The sequence below is a fragment of the Cupressus sempervirens genome, chromosome 4 (assembly GCF_028749045.1).
Source record: "Cupressus sempervirens isolate cs-2001-9-10 chromosome 4, ASM2874904v1, whole genome shotgun sequence".
NCBI lineage: Eukaryota > Viridiplantae > Streptophyta > Pinopsida > Cupressales > Cupressaceae > Cupressus > Cupressus sempervirens.
Window position 1 is genome coordinate 918,125,148 of NC_143121.1, and position 24,848 is coordinate 918,149,995.

At 38.3% G+C, this 24,848-nt stretch overlaps 1 protein-coding gene across 7 annotated transcripts in view; it reads right to left on the reverse strand.

The window, feature by feature from the left end:
* LOC149564395 (CHD3-type chromatin-remodeling factor PICKLE-like) overlaps positions 1-24,848 on the reverse strand; it is a 342,454-nt gene that overhangs the window by 281,467 nt on the left and 36,139 nt on the right. For all 7 annotated transcript variants that reach the window (XR_016364201.1, XM_089827450.1, XM_089827449.1 and 4 more), the window contains exons 3-10: positions 17,813-17,950; positions 17,577-17,719; positions 17,169-17,330; positions 16,776-17,023; positions 16,588-16,683; positions 16,279-16,418; positions 15,913-16,137; positions 15,685-15,792 (exon numbers count right to left, since the gene is read on the reverse strand). Coding sequence is in view for 6 of the 7 variants with exons in the window: in XM_089827450.1 (XP_089683576.1) it covers positions 15,685-15,792; positions 15,913-16,137; positions 16,279-16,418; positions 16,588-16,683; positions 16,776-17,023; positions 17,169-17,330; positions 17,577-17,719; positions 17,813-17,950 (1,260 nt within the window). In the remaining variant the exon portion in view is untranslated. The remainder of the gene's footprint in view (positions 1-15,684; positions 15,793-15,912; positions 16,138-16,278; positions 16,419-16,587; positions 16,684-16,775; positions 17,024-17,168; positions 17,331-17,576; positions 17,720-17,812; positions 17,951-24,848) is intronic.

Consider the following 24,848-nt stretch of genomic DNA (forward strand, 5'->3'; position numbering starts at 1 on the left):
GGCAATTTCAAGGAAGCCAAAATTCTAATTTTTGCTAGGGCATCATTATTTGCAAGGAGGATTGAAATTTCCAAAATCTGATCCAAATTTGAAGAGGGTCCGATTATTGGTAAAAGCAGATTTAAGGTAAAATTCTATTCATTTTTAGAGGTGAAGATTGGTTTAATGGCGGATTCTATTCTTTCTTCTTGTTTAATTCATTTCTCCTATTTTCTTCTTGCACTCATCATCCACCACTTCTTCATTCCATTGATAGGCTGAAGTTGGGAGATATAAGTGTAGATTTCATGATAGGACACTTGAAGAGGCAAAAATAAGTAGTAGTCACACCCCTAGGTTAAAGGTTGGAGATTGATAAGTGTACAGATAGGACTTGGAGAGGTAGAAATAAGCTAGATTCCATCAATAGAAAGAAGGTTGGATTTTGATAAGTGTAATCCATATCAATTAGAATGAAGGGGTAGAAATAAGTGTTTAGAATGGTAGATGTTAGTGCAAGCAAGAACCCAAAGGGAACGAATACCAAAAAAGACAAGGAAGACATGATGCCTAAGACCACCTTCTTCTCGAAAGTGAGGCGAATAAGTGATGCCAATATCAGTACAGTGAACATGATAGAGTTGAAAGACAGGTTGAAAGAAGGACAATCACCCATGGCGAAGAAGATCTACAAGAGCAGAATTGTACACGTAGCAACTTTTCCTCCTACCTTGCCTTGTCCAGAATTGGTAATGGAGTGTGTATCCCAGTTTGATATTGTTACTAAGTCCATCATTTTTTATGAAGGGAAGAGAGTGTTGGCCAACATCAGCAAGCAAGTGGTCGAAGAAGCATTTAATATTCCCGAGTATAAAAGCATGATAGTGGTAATGATAGATCAGGGAGCTAAGTTATTTCAAGATAATTAGGAGGCTTACTTTATTCACCTAAAGTAAAATTGGTTATATGAAGGCAAGAAGGGAGTCACCAAGTCATCAAAGCTCACCAAGTTAGATTTCAACCCAGAGTAAGGCGATCTCATTGTGCTTCTCAATCGAATCACGGGCATCGCTCAAGTTATGCAATTCAAGAACTGGATGTATTTCTTTATTGATGAAATTGAAAATAGAAAGAGAAGATCTGATTGGGCTTGGATTATAAGAGAAAATTTAGAGTTTCAAATTAGAACAATACAAAATCAAAAGCAATTCTATACGGGATCCTATCTTTTCTATCTGATTGCGAGACTATATGAAAATCCTAGACTTAAGGCCTTAGGAGTGATTGGCAATAGGCCAGGGCAATATTTGGTGCATGAGGGCTATCCACAACATCATTTGCACAATGCCAAAGATTATAAAATGTTTCATGACACCTTTCCCACGAAGACGGTAAAGATATTACAAGGGACACCTGTTAGAAGGCTCTCAATGGAAGCGGAAGCAAAAGTTAAGAAGTATGGGAGTTGTTTCATCCAATTTCCGCAATTCACATATATTAGAGTAGCAGAAAGTGCAATTTGTCCCAAGAGACTTCCAAGGTACCCACCCAACAAGGTAGTTTTGATGGAGTTGGCTAGGGAACTTGAGCATTATGAAAAAATGATGAAATTTTTTGGTGAGACAGAGATTACCTTCTCATTTTGAATAGACAATAATACTTGCCCCAATCCTATCGCCTTTGCAGCTATGGAGAAAGAGTTAGAATGGTATCATCTAGGATGGTATAGAGCAAGACAAGGATTCAATCCTAATGGTCTTATCAAGGCATCTCACGGAAATACATTCAAACATATTCCTACTATAGAAGATTTATGGGCCAATGCACAAGATGACTTTCATGTGAGGAAGCTAGCTTTCTCAAAGTTGTTAGTGAGCATGATGAGGGCAATCAGATGGAGAGGCCTTGATATTCCCAATCAACTAGAAGATGATGAAAATGTGCTAAGGGGAGATTATGATATAGTGGATGGAACGGAGTTGAGTCCATTAGATTGGGATGATCATTAAGATCCTTCCTTAGACGCAGTTACAAGGACAGTTCAACTACACACCAAGTCATGGTACAATAAGAAGTTAAGGCAGTTACAAAGTCAGAAGGTACGCCTTACTTATGAAAAGATGAAACCAAAGGAAGAAGGTCCAGTAGAGTCAATCAGAGAGAAAGGTGAGGGTAGTAGCCAACAAAAAAGAGTAGTTAAGAGCAAGAAAAGAAGTTTGGAGGTTGAGAAAAGTAGAGAACATCAAGGGCCTCCACCAAAGAAACAGAATGTAGCACCGTCAAGGGGGAGCATAATTGAGGCTAGAAGCCAAGAGGATAATACAAGTGGACAAAGGTTCGCGGTAGAGGTGAGCTCTGATTCAAAATCAAGTGGTCACAGTGGCAGCACTGAGTACTCTCCTCTCTCGAAGAACCAACATGGAGATGATGTGATAGTCACTAGTGAAGAAGAAGATATGCCAATTGATATTGAGGAAATAAGCCAGGCGCTCGAGGCCGTTGGCGATGCTTTGCTAGTCAAACCAAATCCAGATTTGGGGAGATACACTACACCACTATGGTTAAGGCAAATGCTTATGCCAAGAGGTGAGATAGTGACTGCCCAAATAGTTGAAGATATCCAAGGGTTAGTGGAAAAGGGTGATAGCAAGAACCAAAAACAAATTGCGAAAATGGTGGCAAAGGTAATCGAGAGTGATGATGATAGTCACCAAAAAGTTCAGATTGCTATACCAAAGGTTAACAAGGCAGCGGATGAGATTGTAGCTTGGGAGTATGAGATAGTAGAGCATAACTTGGGAAGAATTACGAATGGCATGGAATGTGAGGAGATCCAGGAAGGTAGGGTTTCAATTAGAGAAAGGTTGAGGAAGCCAAACAAAAGGATTGTAAAGTTGGAGGTTGAAAACAAGTATTGGAGAGATTGCCGACCTATCCAACAGTTGCACTAGGCAGCCCTTCCTCAAGACAATGGGAGCAACATAGAAGAGATGTTGGCTCAGTTGCACAAAGTCAAGGATTGGATACATGATACAATCAAAGATGGGCAAGATTTGTTGCCTTCCTTTATCTCAATGTTCAGGTCATTGGTGGTTATTAGAGACAAATTTAGAACATTTGAAGGGGAGCGAAAGGATTTCCTTCCAATCAAGGACTTCGCCATTCCCATGCTATAGGCATTTATCAAGCTACTAGAGAAATATTTGGTAAAATCCAAGTTGGTAGATGAGGGAGGAATGAATACGATGGAGTCTTGGTTTGTTGTCTTGACCATCAAATTGAGGATACTTGAAGAAATATAGAATGAGATTGCATAGCATAGCCCAGGCGTTGACACTTCCATTTCAACCATGATGAGTGATGTTGGGGCGGTACTTGATTTTGAAGATATCAAAGAGGACGTCAATGAGACAGTTTGGATCAAGATTGGATGAGTTGGGGAAGGTTGCCATCAAGAAGAAACATTTGGGCACCCTTGCCTCCCTCAATGCCTTTATCGGATATGCGAAAGAATATGAGAAGGATCATGAGAAGACACTACTGTAGACACCTAAATTTGATTACACTACTTTGGTAATCTAATTTAGCCATCTCTAAAGGCATCATTAATTAAATTCTTATTTAATTAATCCTTTGTCATCCCCTAGTTGATTAATTTAATTAATCATCTATAGTCCTAATTGATAAATCAAATAATCTATTATTTATCAATTAAATCCTTTTCTCCTATCTAATTCCAAAAATCCCCATTTATTAAATAAATCTATTTGATAAATGAAATCCTCAAATTCAAAAAAACCCTAACCTATCTCTAATCCTCCATTTAGCCTAATCCACCCCATCCACCCATACTAACCAAGCTTAGCCACTAACTCACCCACCCTCATTAATGCCATCCACTTGCACATCTCTAACATCCCTAATCTAATCCTAAACCCAAGCCTAATCCACCCCCTAATGTTGTCACATTCCTTAAACAAGTTTAAGACTTTCCTAATCCAAACCAAAGTCTCCCCTCAAAAAAACCCAACCACTAAGTCATGAGTGCTCTTACAAAACATAAAGACTCTTACAAGCCCACTCATGACTCTTACACCCATCTTCCACACTCTTCCCTCTTCCACACTCATTCCTCTTACATCCCTCTTACATACTCAACCCCACTCATCATGCCCTTAACCAACCCTTAACCCTACCCTCTCACACTCATCCTCCTTGTGACAAGTGTCACCTTCCCATTGGTGCTAAACAAGCACAATCCATGTGCTCCCCTTTGAGTGCATCTTAGCCCTCCTTAAGCCTTCATCCATCCTTGCATCTAAGCCCTCCATCCCTCAAGCCCTTAGCCTATAAATTGAATCCCATCCCAAGCCATTTCATCAACAATCTTTGAGCTAAAGTTACCATGCTATTTTGAGAACCAAAGCCATCAACCATACCCTTATAATGCCAAATTGAGAGCTCACAAAGCTACCAATTTGCCATTACCCATCTCCATTAAAGCAACTTTTGAACATCTTGAGCATACATCCACAGCAAAAGGACACATCTACAGAATCAAGAAAGCATGGAGTGTTTTCTCTCGTGAGGTTTGCACTTCTTATTTTCTTTCTTAGTCTAAGCATATATGTGAATTTAGTTTTTGGTTTGTGAATGTTTACTTTATTTGTTAATGTTCTTTGCATACTGATTCTGGTTGGTAGATGAGGGAGGAATGAATACGATGGAGTCTTGGTTTGTTGTCTTGACTATCAAATTGAGGATACTTGAAGAAATATAGAATGAGATTGCATAGCATAGCCCAGGCGTTGACACTTCCATTTCAACCATGATGAGTGATGTTGGGGCGGTACTTGATTTTGAAGATATCAAAGAGGACGTCAATGAGACAGTTTGGATCAAGATTGGATGAGTTGGGGAAGGTTGCCATCAAGAAGAAACATTTGGGCACCCTTGCCTCCCTCAATGCCTTTATCGGATATGCGAAAGAATATGAGAAGGATCATGAGAAGACACTACAAGCAGCAAGTGACATCATGAATTAAAATGAGCTCAAGATGAAGCACAAGCTTTGCCCTCCCATGAAGGAAGTCAATGACATGCTAGCCAAGTTCATTGCCTTGGCTAAAAAGATGAAAGAAAAGGGTAGAATTATATTAGAAGATCATTTGATGTAAGCCCAAGTGACAATTTCTCCTTTCTTTTGGGTAGGATAGATGTCTGATTCCGATTGGCTACCATTTTGGTGCCTTCTCATTAATTGCCACTTTTCCTTTTTTTCATTGGTCCATAATGAGGTGGCATCTTCTCATTGGCCAATGGGGTGGCAACCCTAATTAGGGTTTCTAGGATTCAATCTAGATCGTTGATTTGACCTCTTAATATCTACCATTGGTTGTTATTTTGGCCCCTATATAAGGCCATTTGCTCTCATTTGTAAAGGGTTGAAGAAAATTGTTGCTTAAGATAATACCAAAATTGCTTCTTTATCATTGTTGTGACTTGCATGGTGACTTAGAACACTTGGTGTTGTTGCATATTTTCTACTTCCAATAGTTAAAGTTAGATTTCATTGAAGTTGTTAAGTAAGAGTAAGAGTAGATGGATAGTTGCATGGTGATATTAGTGGATGTTTGATAGGGATCTATAACTAGGCCACTAGCATCCTAGCGGCTTGTTAGGAAGCCTTGCGTGGTAATCTAGTCTTTTTCCCTTGAATCATTGCATCTATGGAGGTAGAGCCGTTAGTAAGCTTTCATCAAATTCGATCCTTGTCCATTTGCTAATCTTTCCATTTATAGGAGTAGGAGTAGAGCATCCAATAGTTTAGTAGTTGGAGTTCTCGAGAAGAAAGTTAGAAAGGAGAAGCATCATTAGCAGACATACCCTCCATCATCATCACCATCAACATCATTTGGCGCTAGTATACATTGTAATGCTAGATTCATCACCATCACAGCAAAAGTCCAAGTTATCCTTGAATGTACAATGTAAGCCCACCTACGTGATTAACCAACAAAAAACATTAATATAACTGAGTTAGTATCCACAGATGCAAGGAACATTGAAGTTTTTCTCATTGTAATAACCCTCCTCAAATCTGCCCTCAAAAATGCTAATGAAAGCTCAAGGAATTTCATCAAACAATTCACATGCAAGCGATGTATGACTGATATAGTATTTCAGCTAGCTTCAAATGACCTTTTTACAATTTGCATCAATGAAAATCTTGTGCTAGAAGACTACAATGGACTACACAAATGACCTAACATGAGTGTGCTACTAATTTTGACAATATTCAGTGCATATATATGATCTAAGCATGAGAAATGAACACCTACAGCCAACTGGCATTTTTACAAATAGTTGGTATGCAAACTAACTAGCTGATAAATAATGATATTAAATTGCTTAAATGACACCAGCAACTATTATCTTCTTAATTGCAATGAAAATTACAATGCTCATGAAATATGGCCAAGACTTTGGCATTTACATGGATTAAAAAATGATAATGCTGGTATAATGCACACTTACAGCTGAAAGCTTATAACACCCTAAAAACAATACTAACAAAAGAACTTGTTTGTAGTTGGCTGAAATAATTTCCTTCTATGCTGCCCCTTCTGCTTTGCTTTTTTCAAACTGCTTTTTCGGCCTGCTTTTTCATACCCGCTTTTTCAGCCTGCTTTTTCGGTTCCGCTTTTTGAACTGCTTTTACGGATTGCTTTTTCCGCCTGCTTTTTCAGTTCCGCTTTTTTCGGGCTGCTTTTTCGTATCTGCTTTTTTCAGACTGCTACCATGTTGAATCTCAAGACCATATCTTTCAATGGCGTCAAGATTTCTAGCTTGAAGGGATTTTGTCCTTCAAACTATTGAGATATAATCTCCAAAAAATTCTCCAATTTCTTTGATATTTCCAAGCCTGAATAAATGAGAGCTATCCTCTTCCTTTTAATCCCTTCCTCACTTGCTCCACACTTCCATCTTGCCAATGTGGGATAATACATGACTTTTAATATTACTTCTTTTTTTCTATTTACAAAGTCCATGTATGTACTCAAAAGGGGGACTCTTGATTTTTATAAAATGACTTTATGAAACATTATAATATTTAATTTAAATAGTCACTTTACCATTGTAACTTCAAACATTAAAATAATATACCAAATAAACTCGAAATCCCACATATAATAGCTCATTAGAAAGAGCCCAACAAAATGCATCTCATCCTGTCACTGAAAATTGAAGGCACTGCATCCCCCTATTGGCATACTAAAAATAGTAAGTCTTCCTGACAACCCAACAAATGAACTCCGTTTGGCCTGTAATTAAATTTGACTAGGCCAAATAACCTCAAGATCCCTTTTGAAGTCCTGGTTAGCCCTCGGGACCATACAAGAATGGGCTAACGACAACATACCTCCAAACTGGCTAAGTGGGGGACATTACAGTCCGCCCCTCTTGAAATTGCTTGTCCCCAAGCAATCTCAACTCAGGATGCTGAATAATCTCCTCTGCCTCCCATGTCGCATCCTCAACTGGTAGGTTCCTCCACTTTACTAGGTACTCCCTGATAGTCCGCCTGCGAAGCACCCTTTCCCTGGAGTCAAGTATAGCGTCAGGAATCAAGATAAGTTTTCCCTCATCATCGAGAGGTGGCAATACTACTAAAGGCACGACATTATGCCCCAATGCCTTCTTAAGGTGTGACACATGGAACACGTTATGTACTTTACTATCTGCAGGCAGCTCCAACTCATAAGCTACCTCACCCACTCTCCTGATTACTTTGAATGGTCCATAGTAGCGTGGTTTCAATTTCTCTGCTCCACTCCTCTTGAGAGAGGACTGTCTATACGGCTGTAACATGAGGTACACTATGTCTCCTACCTCGAAAGATCTCTCAACTCTGTGCTGATCAGCATATTGCTTCTACTAATTTTGTGCCCTTTGCAAATTTTCCTTCAAGGATCGCATAATGTCCTGACACTCCTGCAATATATCCTTGGCCTTAGGCACCCTACTGTCCCCAAATAACAAATCCAAAAAATTAGGAGCATCATACCCGTACAGTGCCATGAAAGGGGACATTTGAATAGACATATGGGAAGAGGTATTATAGCAGTACTCTCCTAGATGCAGCCACTTCACCCAAGCCTTCTGCTCTCCTGCAATATAGTTTCGAAGGTACCCCTCAACCCATTTATTCACTATCTCTATCTGCCCATCAATTTGGGGGTGGTAACTAGTACTCGGAGTTAGCTCTGTTCCACACAACCTGAACAACTCCTGCCAAAAGTGGCTCATAAACCTACTATCCCTGTCGCTGACTATGTTTCGTGGCATCCCATGTAATCTAAATACCTCTCGAAAGAATAGCTCTACTATCTGTACTACTGAATATGTGGACGAAATCGCAAAGAAATGTGCAAATTTTGTCAATCTGTCTAGCACAACAAAAATACAATCCCGACCCTGTACCTTGGGGAGGCCTATAATGAAATCCATGGAAATGCTATCCCACTTCTTCTCTGGTATGGGTAGGGGCTGTAGTAAACCACCTGGAAAGGAATGTTCCTGTTTGTTCTGCTGACATACTGGGCACTCCCTAACAAACTGAAGCACCTCTGTTTTGAGTCCTTTCCAAGTGAAGCGCTCTCTCACCTGTCGATATGTCTTAAAGAATCTGGGATGTCCTGCCAATGGTGAATCATGAAATGCCCTCAGAATCTTCTGCTTCACAGCAGACCCGGGTACTAAATAAATCATTTCCTTGTAGATGATCAAATCATTTACAACAGTGTATCGACTATCCTGAATAGTTCCTTCAATAACACTAGATGCCCAACTATCCTTGGCATACTCTGCCAAGATCAACTCTCTCCAATCGTCCATGACTATCCCAACAGCAAGCAAGTGAGGCCTTCTGGATAAAGCATCTGCGACGATATTTTTCTTCCCTTTGACATAGACTATGTCAAAATCATAAGCCTGTAACTTACTCACCCATTTCTGTTGCCTGTCATTGAGATCCTTCTGTCCAAGGAAATGTTTCAAGCTGTTATGATCTGTTTTTACTATGAATCGGCTCCCTGCTAAGTATTGCCTGAACTTAGCTAGCGCGTGCGTGATTGCTAGCATTTCTTTGTCATAGATGCTGTAAGTTCTCTCAACACCTCGTAATTTCCTACTCTCATATGCGATGGGATGTTTGTCCTGCATGAGGACAGCTCCTACGCCCTCTCCTGAGGCATCACACTGCAGCTCAAAAGGCCTGGTGAAATCTGGAATGGCTAAAACAGGGCATGTACTCATCAACTCCTTGAACCTGTCAAAACAATCCTGAGCCTTCTCTGACCACTTAAAACTGTCTCTCCGTGTCAAATCTGTAAGTGGTGCTGCTATCTGTGAAAATCCCTTCACAAATCTGCGGTAGAACCCGCAAAGCCCAAGAAATCCCTTGAGTTGTGAAATGTTCCTCGGCAGTGGCCAATCCAGAATGGCCCTGATCTTGTCTGGGTCAACCTGAACACTTCTTGCACTAATAATATGCCCTAGATAGAGAAACTCTGTCATCCTGAACTCGCATTTACTCATCTTGGCATATAATGACTCCCTCTCTAGAATGTTGAGCACTGCATCAATATGCTTCAAATGTTCCTCCCAAGTACGGCTGTATGTCAGTATATCATCAAAAAAAATCAACACAAACTTCTTCAACTGATCTCTGAATACTCTACTCATACAAGACTGGAAAGTGGCGGGGGCATTAGTCAACCCAAAGGGCATGACTAAGAACTCAAAATGTCCATAGTGGCATCTAAAAGTTGTCTTCTCCACATCCACCTCTCTAACCCGTATTTGGTGGTAGCCGGATCTCAAATCAATCTTCGAGAAGTAGCAAGTACCGTGCAATTCATCAATAAGCTCATCAATGCGTGGAATAGGGTATCGGTTCTTGATTGTCTTCTTGTTTAGTTCCCTATAATCAATGCACATCCTCATTGTACCATCCTTCTTCTTCATCAATACTACTGAAGAAGCGAAAGGACTCTTGCTTGGTCGTATGTGCCCCATTAAAATCAACTCCTTGATTGCCTTTTCTATTTCATCTTTATATCTCTTTGGATGGCGGTAGGGTGTGACGATGACTGGCTTAGCCCCTTCCTCTAACTCAATAACATGCTCAATTCCCCTATCCGAGGGTCTCCCTGGAGGTATCTCACCAAACACCTTAGTATGTTTGGTTATTATTTTTTGTACATCAAGGCGATACTCCTGTTTATGTTGCTCTGTCACCTCAGGCATTGCTCTGGACTCTGCTGTCCACTGCACCTGGTCGTGTCTAAAGAAACTCTGCATCCGCTTGAGTGACACCACTCGTAGTCTCCCATTTGACAAACCTCTGAGTACTATCTTCTTACCATTTGCGTCAAACCTCATTTCCATTTTCTGGAGGTTAAATGTAAACTCTTCCAGAGATTTCATCGAATTCATCCCAAGCACCATATCCTGATCACCAATGTTGACAACAAAGAAATCTCCCACCATGTCATAATCTCCCAAATGAAGCTGCAAGTTGGAGATTTTCTTGGTACAGTCGATTTTGAAGCCGTCGGCAACCATCACCTTAAATCCCCTATGCTCTTCTGTATGTAGCCCTCTACGTGTCACAAACTTTTCGTCAATGAAGTTATGTGTTGCCCCTGTATCAATGAGTGCCACAAATCTTTGTCCATCCAAAGTTCCCTTAACTCTGAAAGTGACGGCCTCCTGTATACTGGACAACTGAGCTATTGTGCTATCACTGTGTGCTTCCTCATGTGAAGAATTATCATCTCCATCTGATTCTGATGACTACTCTGAATCTCCATCCACTGACTCTTCGGCTGAAAAGTACTCCATCTGCTTGGCTTTTGCTTTCAATGGACACTTATGTGACAAATCCCAAGGCTCCCTGCAATGAAAACAAAGCTTCTTCTTCCTGAGATCATTGTCTCATTGTCCAACCTCTTACTTTCCTCCTTAGGTGGTTGACCCTCTCTACGAAAAGGTTTACTGTCCTTAATCTTTCCTCGAAGGGAAACTCTTCGCCTGGAATTTATTTTTAGAAGCTGAAGAGGAATCCATGTCACGAGCTTTCTTAATGGCTTCCTACAAAGTGGGAGGGTTGAGAGCTTTAATCCACCCTCTCAACGGATCAGCTAACCCATCCATAAATAGAACCAGTATCCTTCGTTTAGATACATCTGTTACTAACACTGCAAGTTTCTGAAATTCTGAAATGTATGTTTCCAATGATCCCCATTGTTTAAGCTAAGCTAACTCCTTGAAATGTAGTTCTGGATCCTTCCTATCAAAACGTTCAATCAGTCTCTCTGTAAACTCCACATATGAGGTAATGTGTGCATGACCCATAGTGACCATACCATGATGCCACCACTCGTGTGCTAACCCATCCAGATGAATTGCTGCATACTTAATAGCTTCTTCCTCAGGCATAGGGTTCAATTGAAAGTATGTACCAAGCTTTTGAACCCAAGCTCTTGCTGTAGACTTCCCCGAGCCATCATAATATGGTAACTAAAGTTTCCCTACTTTCTTCCGTAGCTCATAGCTCTGGTTCCTGTCATGTCCACATGGCATATGTTTCATCCGCACATCCATATACTCCCTAAAGGTAATTGCAGTAGTAAAATATGGACCTCCGGCTTCCCAATCTCTTCTCAACTGGTCCTGTATATCAGTGATCTGGGGCTCTGGTACGGGCTGCTCTGGGGCTCTAGGAGGAAATGTGGGAATCATGGGCCTTGAACTCACGGTCCTAGCTTGCTGGGGTCTATGACCAAAATTGTTCCCAACTTGTTCACCTCCATTATGTGTCCCATCCTGATTGTTCCCATTCTGATTGTTACCATTTTGATTATTACCATTCTGATTATTTCCTCCACCCATGTTAGCATTCAACCCCATTTGAAGAGCCATCATATGAATCATAAGCTCCATTCTCTGATTTTGTTCCTGTACCCTCTGTTCTGCTAATCGCTGTCCTTGTGCCAACGTCTCTAATAACTGTAAGAATCTTTCCTCTCCAGGATCTTGAGCATTCCTGTCTCCCATATTGCCGCCTTGATCAAAGAATATCTCCTCTGTGTCTGTATGACTGGATTCTATGTCCACCTGCACGGATGAACTAGACTGTTTTCTCTACAGGTATGAAATCCTATTTTGTCTTGCTCTGGTATTGCGGAAATTATAAGGCCCCTGTCGCATGCTCAAACATAAATGCTCTGATTTTAGTGTTTTGACATTTCGTCAAACACTTTCCCCTCTATCTAGCTGTTCCAAATTCCCTATAAGACCTCCACAGGATGGCAGGACTTATAGCTCTGATACCACTGTAATAACTCTCCTCAAATCTGACCTCAAAAATGCTGATGAAAGCTCAAGGAATTTCATCAAACAATTCACATGCAAGGGACGTATGACTGATATAGTATTTCAGCTAGCTTCAAATGACCTTTTTACAATTTGCATCAATGAAAATCTTGTGCTAGAAGACTACAATGGACTACACAAATGACCTAACATGAGTGTGCTACTAATTTTGACAATATTCAGTGCATATATATGATCTAAGCATGAGAAATGAACACCTACAGCCAACTGGCATTTTTACAAACAGTTGGTATGCAAACTAACTAGCTGATAAATAATGATATTAAATTGCTTAAATGACACCAGCAACTATTATCTTCTTAATTGCAATGAAAATTACAATGCTCATGAAATATGGCCAAGACTTTGGCATTTACATGGATTACAAAATGATAATGCTGGTATAATGCACACTTACAGCTGAAAGCTTATAACACCCTAAAAACAATACTAACAAAGGAACCTGGTTGTAGTTGGCTGAAATAATTTCCTTCTATGCTGCCCCTTCTGCTTTGCTTTTTTCAAACTTCTATTTTGGCCTGCTTTTTCGTACCTGCTTTTTCAGCCTGCTTTTTCGGTTTCGCTTTTTGAACTGCTTTTACGGATTGCTTTTTCTGCCTGCTTTTTCGGTTCCGCTTTTTTCGGGCTGCTTTTTCATATCTGCTTTTTTCAGACTGCTACCATGTTGAATCTCAAGACCATATCTTTCAATGGCGTCAAGATTTCCAGCTTGAAGGGATTTCGTCCTTCAAACTATTGAGATATAATCTCCAGAAAATTCTCCAATTTCTTTGATATTTCCAAGTCTGAATAAATGAGAGCTATCCTCTTCCTTTTAATCCCTTCCTCACTTGCTCCACACTTCCATCTTGCCAATGTGGGATAATACATGACTTTTAATATTACTTCTTTTTTTCTTTTTACAAAGTCCATGTATGTACTCTAAAGGGGGGCTCTTGATTTTTATAAAGTGACTTTATGAAACATTATAATATTTAATTTAAATAGTCACTTTACCGTTGTAACTTCAAACATTAAAATAATATACCAAATAAACTCGAAATCCCACATATAATAGCTCATTAGAAAGAGCCCAATAAAACGCATCTCATCCTGTCACTGAAAATTGAAGGCACTGCATCCCCCTATTGGCTTACTAAAAATAGTAAGTCTTCCTGACAACCCAACAAACAAACTCCGTTTGGCCTGTAATTAAATTTGACTAGGCCAAATAACCTCAGGATCCCTTTTGAAGTCCTGGTTAGCCCTCGGGACCATACAAGAATGGGCTAACGACAACATACCTCCAAACTGGTTAAGTGGGGGACATTACACTCATGTCTTCATGAGTATTTACTTTTCAGGAGAGGGATTGAGCGTTTGATATTCCATATCAAGTATTCAATCGCTATATGTTATGCAGTGGTACAAAACTGACATCAACAAGATGTAATAACCACTGAAAGATAACCATACACAATAACACTAGACATGTTAACTAGGAAAAACCCCAGTGGTGTATCCGGAATAAAGTAACTATTATGTTTAGTACTTGTAAAGCTACTCGAGCTGGGTAGTTAGAAGGTGAGGGAATGCATCAGTTGGTTTCCAACCGACTAACCCTTCTATAAATATTTGGTTAGCATATTATATCTTTGTGAATTTGAGTGATATTTCCACTCTACAAGTGGGAATGATGCCCACAAGATAATGTACTAATATAAAAGTTCCTTGTGAAAGGATGGACTCTATTAGGAGCCAATGAAATACAATCAATACATATGAGTCTCTATTAGGGGATTCCTGTGAGGAGATTCTAACCCTATTAGGAGTTGAAAGGAGAACAACTAAACCCACTATTCAAATAGCCTCAAACTGCCTTCACTAAACAATCTTCAAGATAACATATCCAAGTTCTTGAACTGACTAAACAATAACTTCTTTCACAATATAGTTCCTCTGAAGCTCATAGTACATCCTCAACATCAAAATCTTCTCTGATCATACATAATTCACATCCAAAGCTCACATAAACATCATATAAGATATTACAATACACGCTACATAACAAACCACACTTTTCATAAAAGATTTTAACAATATTCAGCTTCCTCGGAACAACATGCTGAACAGTCTTCACAAATCCTCATAGAATGAACATCTAATTTTTCCACATTAACCATTGCATCGTGAACATGTCTTCAACAAAAATCCAAGCCCGCTAAACGATTTTCAGCTTCACCAAAAGGATCCAATGCAATTAGTAGAAATAGTCAACCAGAAACTCTCTATAACTGACGCAAATCTACATAACACTTTCCGCAAACATAAACATAGCATTAGAGCACATTTCTAAATATAGCTTCAAGTGCAGATAACATAAGTTGCTGACCACAAACCTCACCGAACAAATCTTCCTCTGCAACTCTGGCTCAACTATCCAGAAAATTTGTTATGTTGACATCAATGACAAATACTATCATGAATGCAACACATAAGTACTCAATCATCTCTCTAACATATTGACAAACTCCCCCATATAACATCATCAAGAATCCATGATTAACATAGGGAAAAGGGAATCATGATTAACATAGGGAAAAGGGAAATTTTGACTAGATTGACTAGATCCTACAAGGGTTGTTACATCAACCATCCTCACCTACATCTCCTTTCTATAGAAGGTTGATATAGCTCAGAAATAATTCAGAATGGGTTCGTATGCATATTCTCACCACATTACATCTTGCTCATAGTTTCTTATATTAAATTAGAGATATATTTCCCTAGTCATCTGCAACTTACATGCTAGTTATAATTTTAACATACTTCTAGAGAGTACAAATGTCTTAGGTGCTCCCATGAGCATTTCTAATCAGTTCTAGATGATAATATACGGTAATTTCCTTTTTTCTATGAAGTTAACTCCATGAGAAATTAAATTATTTTTTGCTACTTCTAAAGAATACAAATGTCTTAGGTGCTCCCATGCTTTAATAGAGCATCCCACTGAACATTTCTAATCAGTTCTAGATGATAGTATATGGTAATTTTTCTTTTTTCAAATATGAAATTAACTTCATGAAAAATTAAATAAACCCACCTGGACAGGAGTACCAGTCTGTAGAACTCGATGATTAGATGAAAAATTCTTCAAAGTTTGAAAAAGCTTTACATTTCTAATCAGTTCTAGATGATAGTATATGGTAATTTTTTTAATTTTGTTTTATGAAATTAACTTCATGAAAAATTAAATAAACCCACCTGGAGAGGAGTACCAGTCAGTAGAACTCGATGATTAGATGAAAAATTCTTCAAAGTTTGAAAAAGTTTTGAATCTTTGTTTTTAAGCCGATGACCCTCATCAACTATCTGCAATGAAATCCACATGTTATGGTACTAAGAGTTGAACCCCTACAAAGCATATTAGCAATTTAGCACTTAATTATAATCACCTCGATAATCCAATGCACACATAGAGAAAAAAATTACCAGGCATTCCCATTTGATATTTTTTAGAAGTTCAGCATCAATGGTGATCATTTCATACGATGTTAATAGGACGTCAAATTTTATTCTTTCCTGTTTGCTTTTTTTAAGTTCTATCACTGGATTCTCTTCACCATTGCAATTCTTCACTAGATTGAATTTTTTTCGAAAGAAAAACTCATGCTTCCTAATTATAGAGCGAGCTTGAGCATTTCCTGTATACATTACCTGCAAAATGTAATAAATATAAGATTATTAACAGTGCATTTATACAAGAAACTCTAAACCTGCATAGTTACAGCACTACATTTTCTGCCTTAGCATGTGTAATCTAATAAAACTATCACTCTCAAAATAAATCAGACATACAGCATTCATTTCAGGGACCCAAGTATAGAATTCACGTTCCCAATTACGTAATGTTGAAAGTGGAGCCACCACTAAATGAGGAAGAGAAATACTCTCTGCAGCTAGAGACGCCAGAAAAGAGATGCTCTGGATAGTTTTGCCTGAAGATTATTCTCCATTAGTATTGATAATTCTTATTCAATTTTAAACATATTCCTGCAGTCTTAATTCATAGATCTATCCCACTGCAATGTATGCTGTCTTGGTTTTCTAATCTGAATCCAATGCATACTGTTTCTAATGTAACTCCAATTTCACTATCATTCTCACCAAGTCCCATTTCATCTGCAAGGATAACATGTCTCCCTTGAAGCCATGTGAATCGTAAAAAGTTCAACCCTTCAAGTTGATATGGATGCAGTGTACCTGACAATGTACATGTAGGCTAAAATGTTAATTTCAATCCAAATAATTCTTCTAACAAACTGCAACGTTTGCATAAAAGTAATTTCCAATACCTCCAACAAGAAACTTGGGAGTCTGGTCATAGGGTTTGAATTCTTTCACTTTGCATTGAGCATCTCTGCTATCAAGAAGAGGACCATTGCCAGCCCAAAACATGCAGAACTGCCCTCTGGCTTGAATTGCATTGTACTTCTTGATTTGATCTTGGAAAGCAGATATATCCTCCTCTACTTCCCAAGTACACATATCATAAGGAAGATCCTTCCATTTGATTAAATATTCAAGGACATCACCAGTCATTCTGCAAAATATAGATTTTTACTAATACAAAACTGAAGCATAGTGCTTTGAAGTTCTATTTAGTATAAGAAATAATCAAAACCTAATATGATTATATTTCTCTTGTGAAACACAACTGAAAGATGTATCTGAGAGAGGAAACATACCTGCTATTAATTACTCTATCCACAGTCACCCATTCTGACCGAATAGGGATCCAATCTTCATTTGAAGCATTCACTGAATCCAGTTGACGATGAAAATTTTTTAACCGTGTCTTGAGCTGCGGATATGACTTGAAAGCTCTTTCAAACTCTTCTTGTGAAATCCTATACATGAAAAATCATTATGTATGACCTTTAAAAGAAGATTTGGGAAACACTTATGTCTACAAATGATCAAAAGCAGTAAATGTGATACAAGAAAGTTTGCGTAAGTTGTCATAAAAAAAGGTAAGGCCAATATCTCCATAAGAGGTTATCAACATGACTAGACAAAAATACAAGACTAGACAAAATGCAATATAACAAAGCCAACATAAGAGGTCATCAAATCATGGTGACCTATAGCTTTACCATGAACAATGCAGATAAGATCTTGACTTGAACTTCACCAGATAATACTTTTCCAATTGCTGAGTGGAGACCCCATCATGCTCTGTGCTTGATGGACTCATCTTAAAATCTAAAATTTTGTCTAGGTCTGCAAGTGGTGTTACCTGCAAATATGAATAGATAAACATCTCAGGCCACCACAATGGTAAACAATTAAGGAAAATGTATATAAAGAAAATACTTGGAAATTCCCTTACACATTTGGGGCAGTTCCAACTGCCCTGAGGTGCAACTGTCAATGGTGGTTTCAAACATTGGAGATGATAGGCACCAGCACATTCATCACAACAAAGAAGATTTCCACTGCAACTACAGACATTGCAAGAGTCTTCGTTCTGTGAAAGGACACAAAACAAAGAACTTAAAAAATTTAGCAAAGAGAGATTAAGTTGCATAGTGATGAAAGTTTGTAGATGTAGAGAAGCTTGCAATATGTTCATTAATAAGCCTGATACAAGGATAATGCACATGGAAGGGCTGTAGTAATTCGGAAATAATTCCTATATCTTCAAGACATCAGCAACTTTTCAGCATTCTGACAACTTCTAATTTGCAGCCCTGTTTGCACGAAGTGTTTTGCCTATCTACTCTGAGTAATTCTGTCGAACAGATTGATTGCAACTGTGCAGGTTTATAAGTTTCCAATATGGCATTTTATTAACATTCATAATGTGTTACCTTTTAATAGAAAATGAAATACAGCCTGCTCCGACTGCAATTCTTAACATTAAATCTGAATTCAGAACTTCAAAAAAGAACATTAAGTATCAGAAAAAACACATCCTGTGCTAACCTTTATTGAAGCATACTTTGGATTAGAAACATAAGATTGAAACAGCATCAACTTCTGAATCAGGGGCCTATCTTCATTTGCTGATTCCAGCAACGGCCACTATAATATGTGCAAAATCATTAACACGACTCTTACTTGCCGATCACTTGACCCACTCAGAGAACTTCTACCCTAGATGCCAATCCTCACATGGAATTACAACAGTAGTCTTAAGTCATACAAATCCTCAAGAAGGAAGACTTGGTTTGCAAAGCATACCCTTAACCAATGATCTGCTGATGTCCATTTTCCAATTCAAATTTATCTTGACCATGTCAGCTAACACTCAACCTGCTCTTTGACTGAAAATTCATGGCCAGATGATAGGATTTCATGCCAAGATGGAGCTCATGCCTGAACACTGGAAACACATGCTTAACTTCTTTGATTAACTGCAATGGAGAATACTAGCCTTGTCTTCACCATTTCGTCTTTAGTACCAAATTATGTAAATTTTGTCTCTAGCAGAGAACTTAAAATTCTTAGTTAAAATCAATTAAATCGGCCAGCCATTTAAAATCAGTGATAACATGAGCACTGCGGGACACAATGACAAGTTTCTGGTATGGAAAAAAAGGGCTTTATTTTGGGATGGTGGAGGAATGGCGAATGGTGGGGTGCTGTAATATACTATAGATTAGTGTTAGGAATGCTAGTTATGAAATGATGTATGATAGTACAAGAACTAATAAATTATAATACCAAATACTTGAACATAGCAGAATTGTAACATGAAACTCAAAAATTTCATAAAGATGATTACAATGAGTAGCGTAATATCAAAACAAGCACAAAATTTTGTACATACATTCATAAATATGCATATGTAGTATGTGTTTGTAGCAGTGACCTTTATGATAGCCAATAAACCCCCTTTCTATCACAAGAGTTGCAGCTGCAACTTTTGCTTCCAGAAAGCCCTTGGCAACGAGATCCCAGCACAAAGGCAGTGGAAATGCCAAGTCCCTAACCCAAGTTCATGGGGGTTATGGGATGGAGAGGGGACAAGTCCCCATGTTACACTAATTAAAATTGAAGCACATAGTGAAACTCCAAAGATCGCACACCTTGCGTAGCTAGACAAGCAAAATATAACTGATTCTCCCTTTGAAGTCTTTTTTTCTTTTTTCTAACCCACTTCCTTTTTTAACAACAATTTCATCAAGCGACTTGACCTCCCTTAGTAAGGCAAGTGTGTGAGGGAACCACACATTTCTTTAATAGTTGCAATTTTGGAAAGAGACTTTTGTTTTTCCTATCTTGTCTCTTCTGAAGATTTGTCTTAGTGCAGTTGTCTCATATGGTTTTATTGCCAATATGAAGACTCAATAGGTTTTATATCCAGCAAATAAATCAATAATTATTTCTGGTTTGGACTTCTCCGCACACGGACAATTATCCTTAAGTCTTGAGCTTCATTTTGACAATTGCAAAGTGCTTGTTGTTTCACAGTTCCATAGTCTCTCCTTTGTGGGATTGTCTGTAATGTTGCCTTAATAAAATAAATATTTAATCAAAGCTTTTTTATGGCTGATTGATTTAGTTTATCTCGGACCCATTTTCATTTTTTGTTTGGATAGGTTGCCATCGGCTATCTTTGTAAACCCTCGGGAGTTCCTATGAAGGGTATTTAAGTACAGCATGTAGGTAGTAGTTAGTATGCGATTTGAATTATTCTCTCTATATTGCAAATTCCTGTTGGAGTTCTCTGTGTTCGCCATTTCGAAAGTGAAAGACCTTCCCTACTTGGCTATTCCGGTTTCGGTGGGACCTATTCTGTCTGTGTATTACTTTGAACGGATCTGGGAAATTAGAGCACCATCTTTGTCTATGAGGATTAATTGGAAAATATCGGTATTCAATATCTATTGATGTTTGGCATTTATTTGATGGAGTTGTGTTCTAATATTATTTGTATATGAGTTTGTATTCTCTTTCCAATTTCTATACAACACCCTCCGTACTTCTCCCTCCATCCACCTCTCTCTGTACTCCTCCCTCCATCCCTCCATACCTCTCTCTCCATCCCTTTGTACTCCTCCCTCTGTACTCCCTCCATACTCCTCTACCTCTCTCCGTACTCCTCCCTCCATCCCTTCGTACTTCTCCCTCCATCCCTCCATACTCCTCCCTCCATCCACCTTGCTAACTCCCTCCGTACTTCCCCCTCCATCCCTCCGTACTCCTCCCTCCATCCACCTTCCTCCATACTCCTCCCTCCATCACCATACTACCTCCCCTTCCATCGTACTCCTCCATACATTACCATATTCCATCTTCCACATTCGCCATACATCGTCAAACAATGTACGTCATCCATAAGGCTATCCCATACAAACCCCAAAGCATTACCTCATGGACACATCATACCATACGACCTCCTTCTGTGCGGACATCAAGCAACCACTGCCTCCTCTGTTGAATGTAACTAAGTATAGAATCCAGGTCTCTTCGTACCTTGGGAACATTACATTGTCTCTCTTTATTTGCTTTTTCCTCTATTGGTTTCCTTTTTCTTGGACACCGTTTGGTGGTCCTGCTACCTTCTGGCCTCTATTTGTACTTTTAGTCCCTTAGGCCTGTTTGTGGTCTCTTGTTGGATATTAATAATCTATCTTATCTGATTTTGCAACATTCACATACTAGCTTCTTATAGATTGAAATAAGTTCTCAAAATATGAATCAAACTACCCTACCAATACAAGATTATGAGCAACATAAGTATAGAAGGCTTTCCGACACCACCTCCTATAGAATCGGTTTACAAAGCAAAACCAAATATTTAACCATATGGTAGTAGATATCAAACAAAATCACCCAAAAATTAAATATGCAATAAAGAGTACTTGACCATGTCATTATGATTTTGTGCATAGAAAGATTGCATTTTTATGGCATCTCAATCCAAACATGCCCAAATTTCTTAAATTTGTCTTCTACGAAGAATATATAAAGTTTGAAAGAAGTTGTACACTTGGCTTTTACTAACCCATTTTGTTGACGTTTAATAAGTCATTTTTGCTACAAGAAGCATTTCAAACTTTTATGGTATGTTCTCACTGCAAACTTTCCACCAATGTAATGTTTCGTTGCAGGAACCCACGTCTATATAGGGCTGGCATACAAAAAATTTCCCCATAATTGTCAAATTGATTAGTAGGAGTCTGTATGGCAAGTGGCAATAGGAGGTCAAGACAGTGTACGATTGGAGCTAGGGAGTCATACGGTGTATCTAGGGAGGCCATAAAATTGCCTTGTATGGTACTTGGTATAACGATGAAGGAAGTTGAAGGGAGTGATATACAGTGGGTGGAGGAGACTCTATGGGGTCTAGGAAGGTCGTATGTTGGACAGGTTGTTGCAATGTCCCATTTTGAGATGTATGTTTAATAATTATAGAGTTAAATATAAGATCAAAAAATAATTATTATGTTGGTTGAAACAGTAACAATATTATATATATAATATAATATTCCCTCTAGGAAAAAAATATTTAATGACTAAATATCAGTATCAAAATAAATATAATAATTATAATTATAAAATTTAATAAGAAATAAGATAGATAATAACTAAATATAATATAAATCAACTTAATAAAGACATCTATTAAATCCTAAGAGGTGTGACTATTCGAGAATATCATAGAAGGGATATAAATAAAGGAAGATATATCAAATACTAGGTATGAGTCGAGAATAAGAAAAAAAGACTTAAAGAAATTTTATAAGGGGCATTTAAATCTAATTCTTGACTAGAAGATTTAAAAGAATTGAGAAGGATTCTGATTTGGAGTCATTACACTTGTACAGATCGAGAGATTGAATTGCCAAGGATAGAAAATTTCTGACATATATAAATCAATCAACTATGCACAAGTCAACAAACATACATATGTACACCAACACAAGATTATATTTTCAAATAAGATGACATTCGAATATGCCTAATTAGAACAAGGTAATCAAAGAAGAAGAGTAGGGTACGCTTGAAACCCATTGAAACTGCAATAGCCAAATAGGAAAGGTCTTTCATTTCCAAAATGGCACAACCAACAGAATTCTAGATGGAATTCACAGTACAATAGAATCAATTCAAGACACGTACCTACAACATCCAACCCAACAAACATATATACCCCATTGAAGGAAAACTCTCAAGGGAGAAAGAATGTGTCGACAGATGACACAAGAAACACCTACGCCTAAGAAAAATTAAGGATGGGCCCAAGATATACGTAAATCGATCAGGACCCCAAATACAAAAAAATGTTTTTATTTTATTTTATTTGATAACAGGGATATTACAGTCCTCTTGTCTCGAACACTGCTTGCCCTCAAGAAATTCCAAACTTGATTCAGGAAAACTTCCTAGGATCAACTTTTCAATTTTGAATCAAGTATCAAGTAGATTTTATCGTCGTAGTAAATGATATCATCAATCACTTTGTATTGATCATCCTATATATAGCCATCCATCAACTGACATGCATAATTATTTTGGAGTACTCGATCAATAGATTGGTCAGTCAATTATTCAGGGACAAATTACATTTTTGGGTTATATTTATTCTAACAATTGCCTCCATCTTCTTGATTGTGACTTCCCTCAATCCTCTATTTTGACATCCATTCTACTATCACCTTCTTGCTATCTGTCTCAATGAAAAGTCCATCCTTTTGAAACATTGGGTATACTAATCAAGGGTCTCCATCCACCAGATGCCCAATATGATATCCATGTCAACCAAATCTATGACAAAGAGATTATTTGTAAGGGTATAGTTTCCCATGGTAATGCTTAGTCGTGGAATCATGTGAATGCAGGGTAACAAAGTTCCTCCTGCCACCTTGACCTCAAATCCTCCATGCTCTACTGTGTACAAAGCCTTATTTGTGACCAATGATGAATTGATGAAATTTGAGTGTGGTGCCACTATCAATCATGACTGTGACTCATTTTCTGTGAAGTGTGTCACGAACCTTGAAGTTACTACTTCCAAAAGTTGTAGTCAGGGTAGCAATGGAACCCCGTTTTTGCACGAGTGTGGTGATTCTCTTTGCCTCAGTAGCTTCATCACTTTTCCCTTTGGAGACTGGACTTTCTTCTTTATTGTCAGGTAACACCTTAATGTAGTGAATCCTTCCCTTGCCAAGACAATGATGGCATGGCCCCCAAGGCTTCTTGCAAGTGAAGAAAAGTTTCTTCCTTTGAAGCTCCTGTCGCAAGTCCTCATAAATTGGAGAATTTTTTTGAGTCATCTCCCTGTCTTTGTCCTCCTACGGTAGAGGTAGTGGATAGGGTGCATTAGTTTTGGAGGAAGACGATGTAGCCATGTCATGAACCTTCTTTGTAGCTTTGTTTAGAGTGCCAAGGTTAAGATGTTTGACCCAACCTCTCAACAATTCCCTCAACCAGTCCATGAATAACACAATTTGTCATCTCTCTAAGATGTTTGTAACCAACACAGCTAGTCTCTGGAATTTTGTGACATAATTGTTGACTGGGCCAGTGTGTTTCAATTGTGCCAATTCTTTGAAGTTCAATTTGGGATCCTTTCCATTAAAATCGTCGATCAGTCTTTCCATGAATTCGATATAAGAGGCTACTTGATCATGATCAAGGGTAACCAAGCCATGATGCCACCATTCATGTGCGGCTCCTAAATGGAGCGCAACAAATTTGATTACTTCTTTTTCAGGCATCGAATTGAGCGGAAAATATGTGTCTGCCTTCAGCACCCAGGCCTATGCTAAGATTGATCCAGATCCATCAAATGGCAATAAGTTCCCTTTGTCAATCTTCTTGCTTAGGTCATAATTAAAATAGCCACAATTTCCCTTGCCTGAGTAATTCATTCTCAGATCCGCATAGTCTCTGTAGAATATATCACCTTCCATATTCACATTTCTCGAATCTTCTCAAAGTTGTTCTTGCATTTCCTAGAAGGTAGGCTCCCATTCCATACACAGTGCTTTCGTCCTCAAAGGGAAAATTGGTATCAAAGATCGAGAGCAAGAAGGTTAAGGGTCTATCTGTAATGTCCACAAGTTTTAATGTAATAATTTAATTTAATTAATTAATTAACTAGTCCCAGAATTTAAATAATATAATAAAAAGACCTTTAATTAGTTACTTTAATTAATTCATATGGGGCCCAAGTTAATATTTGTATTTGTGGTTCCGATTGATTTAATATATATCTCAGACCTATTTTTACTTTAGTTTCCGTTGGAAAGTGTTGCCGTCGACTATCTTTGTACACCCTCGAAAAGGTTTTCCCTTATGGGTATTTAAGCATGACTTGTAGGTATCGTAGGTAGGCATTTTGGATTATTTCTTTGTACTGTGAATGCCCGTTGGAATTCTTTGTTGTTCGCCATTTTGGAAGTAAAAGATCT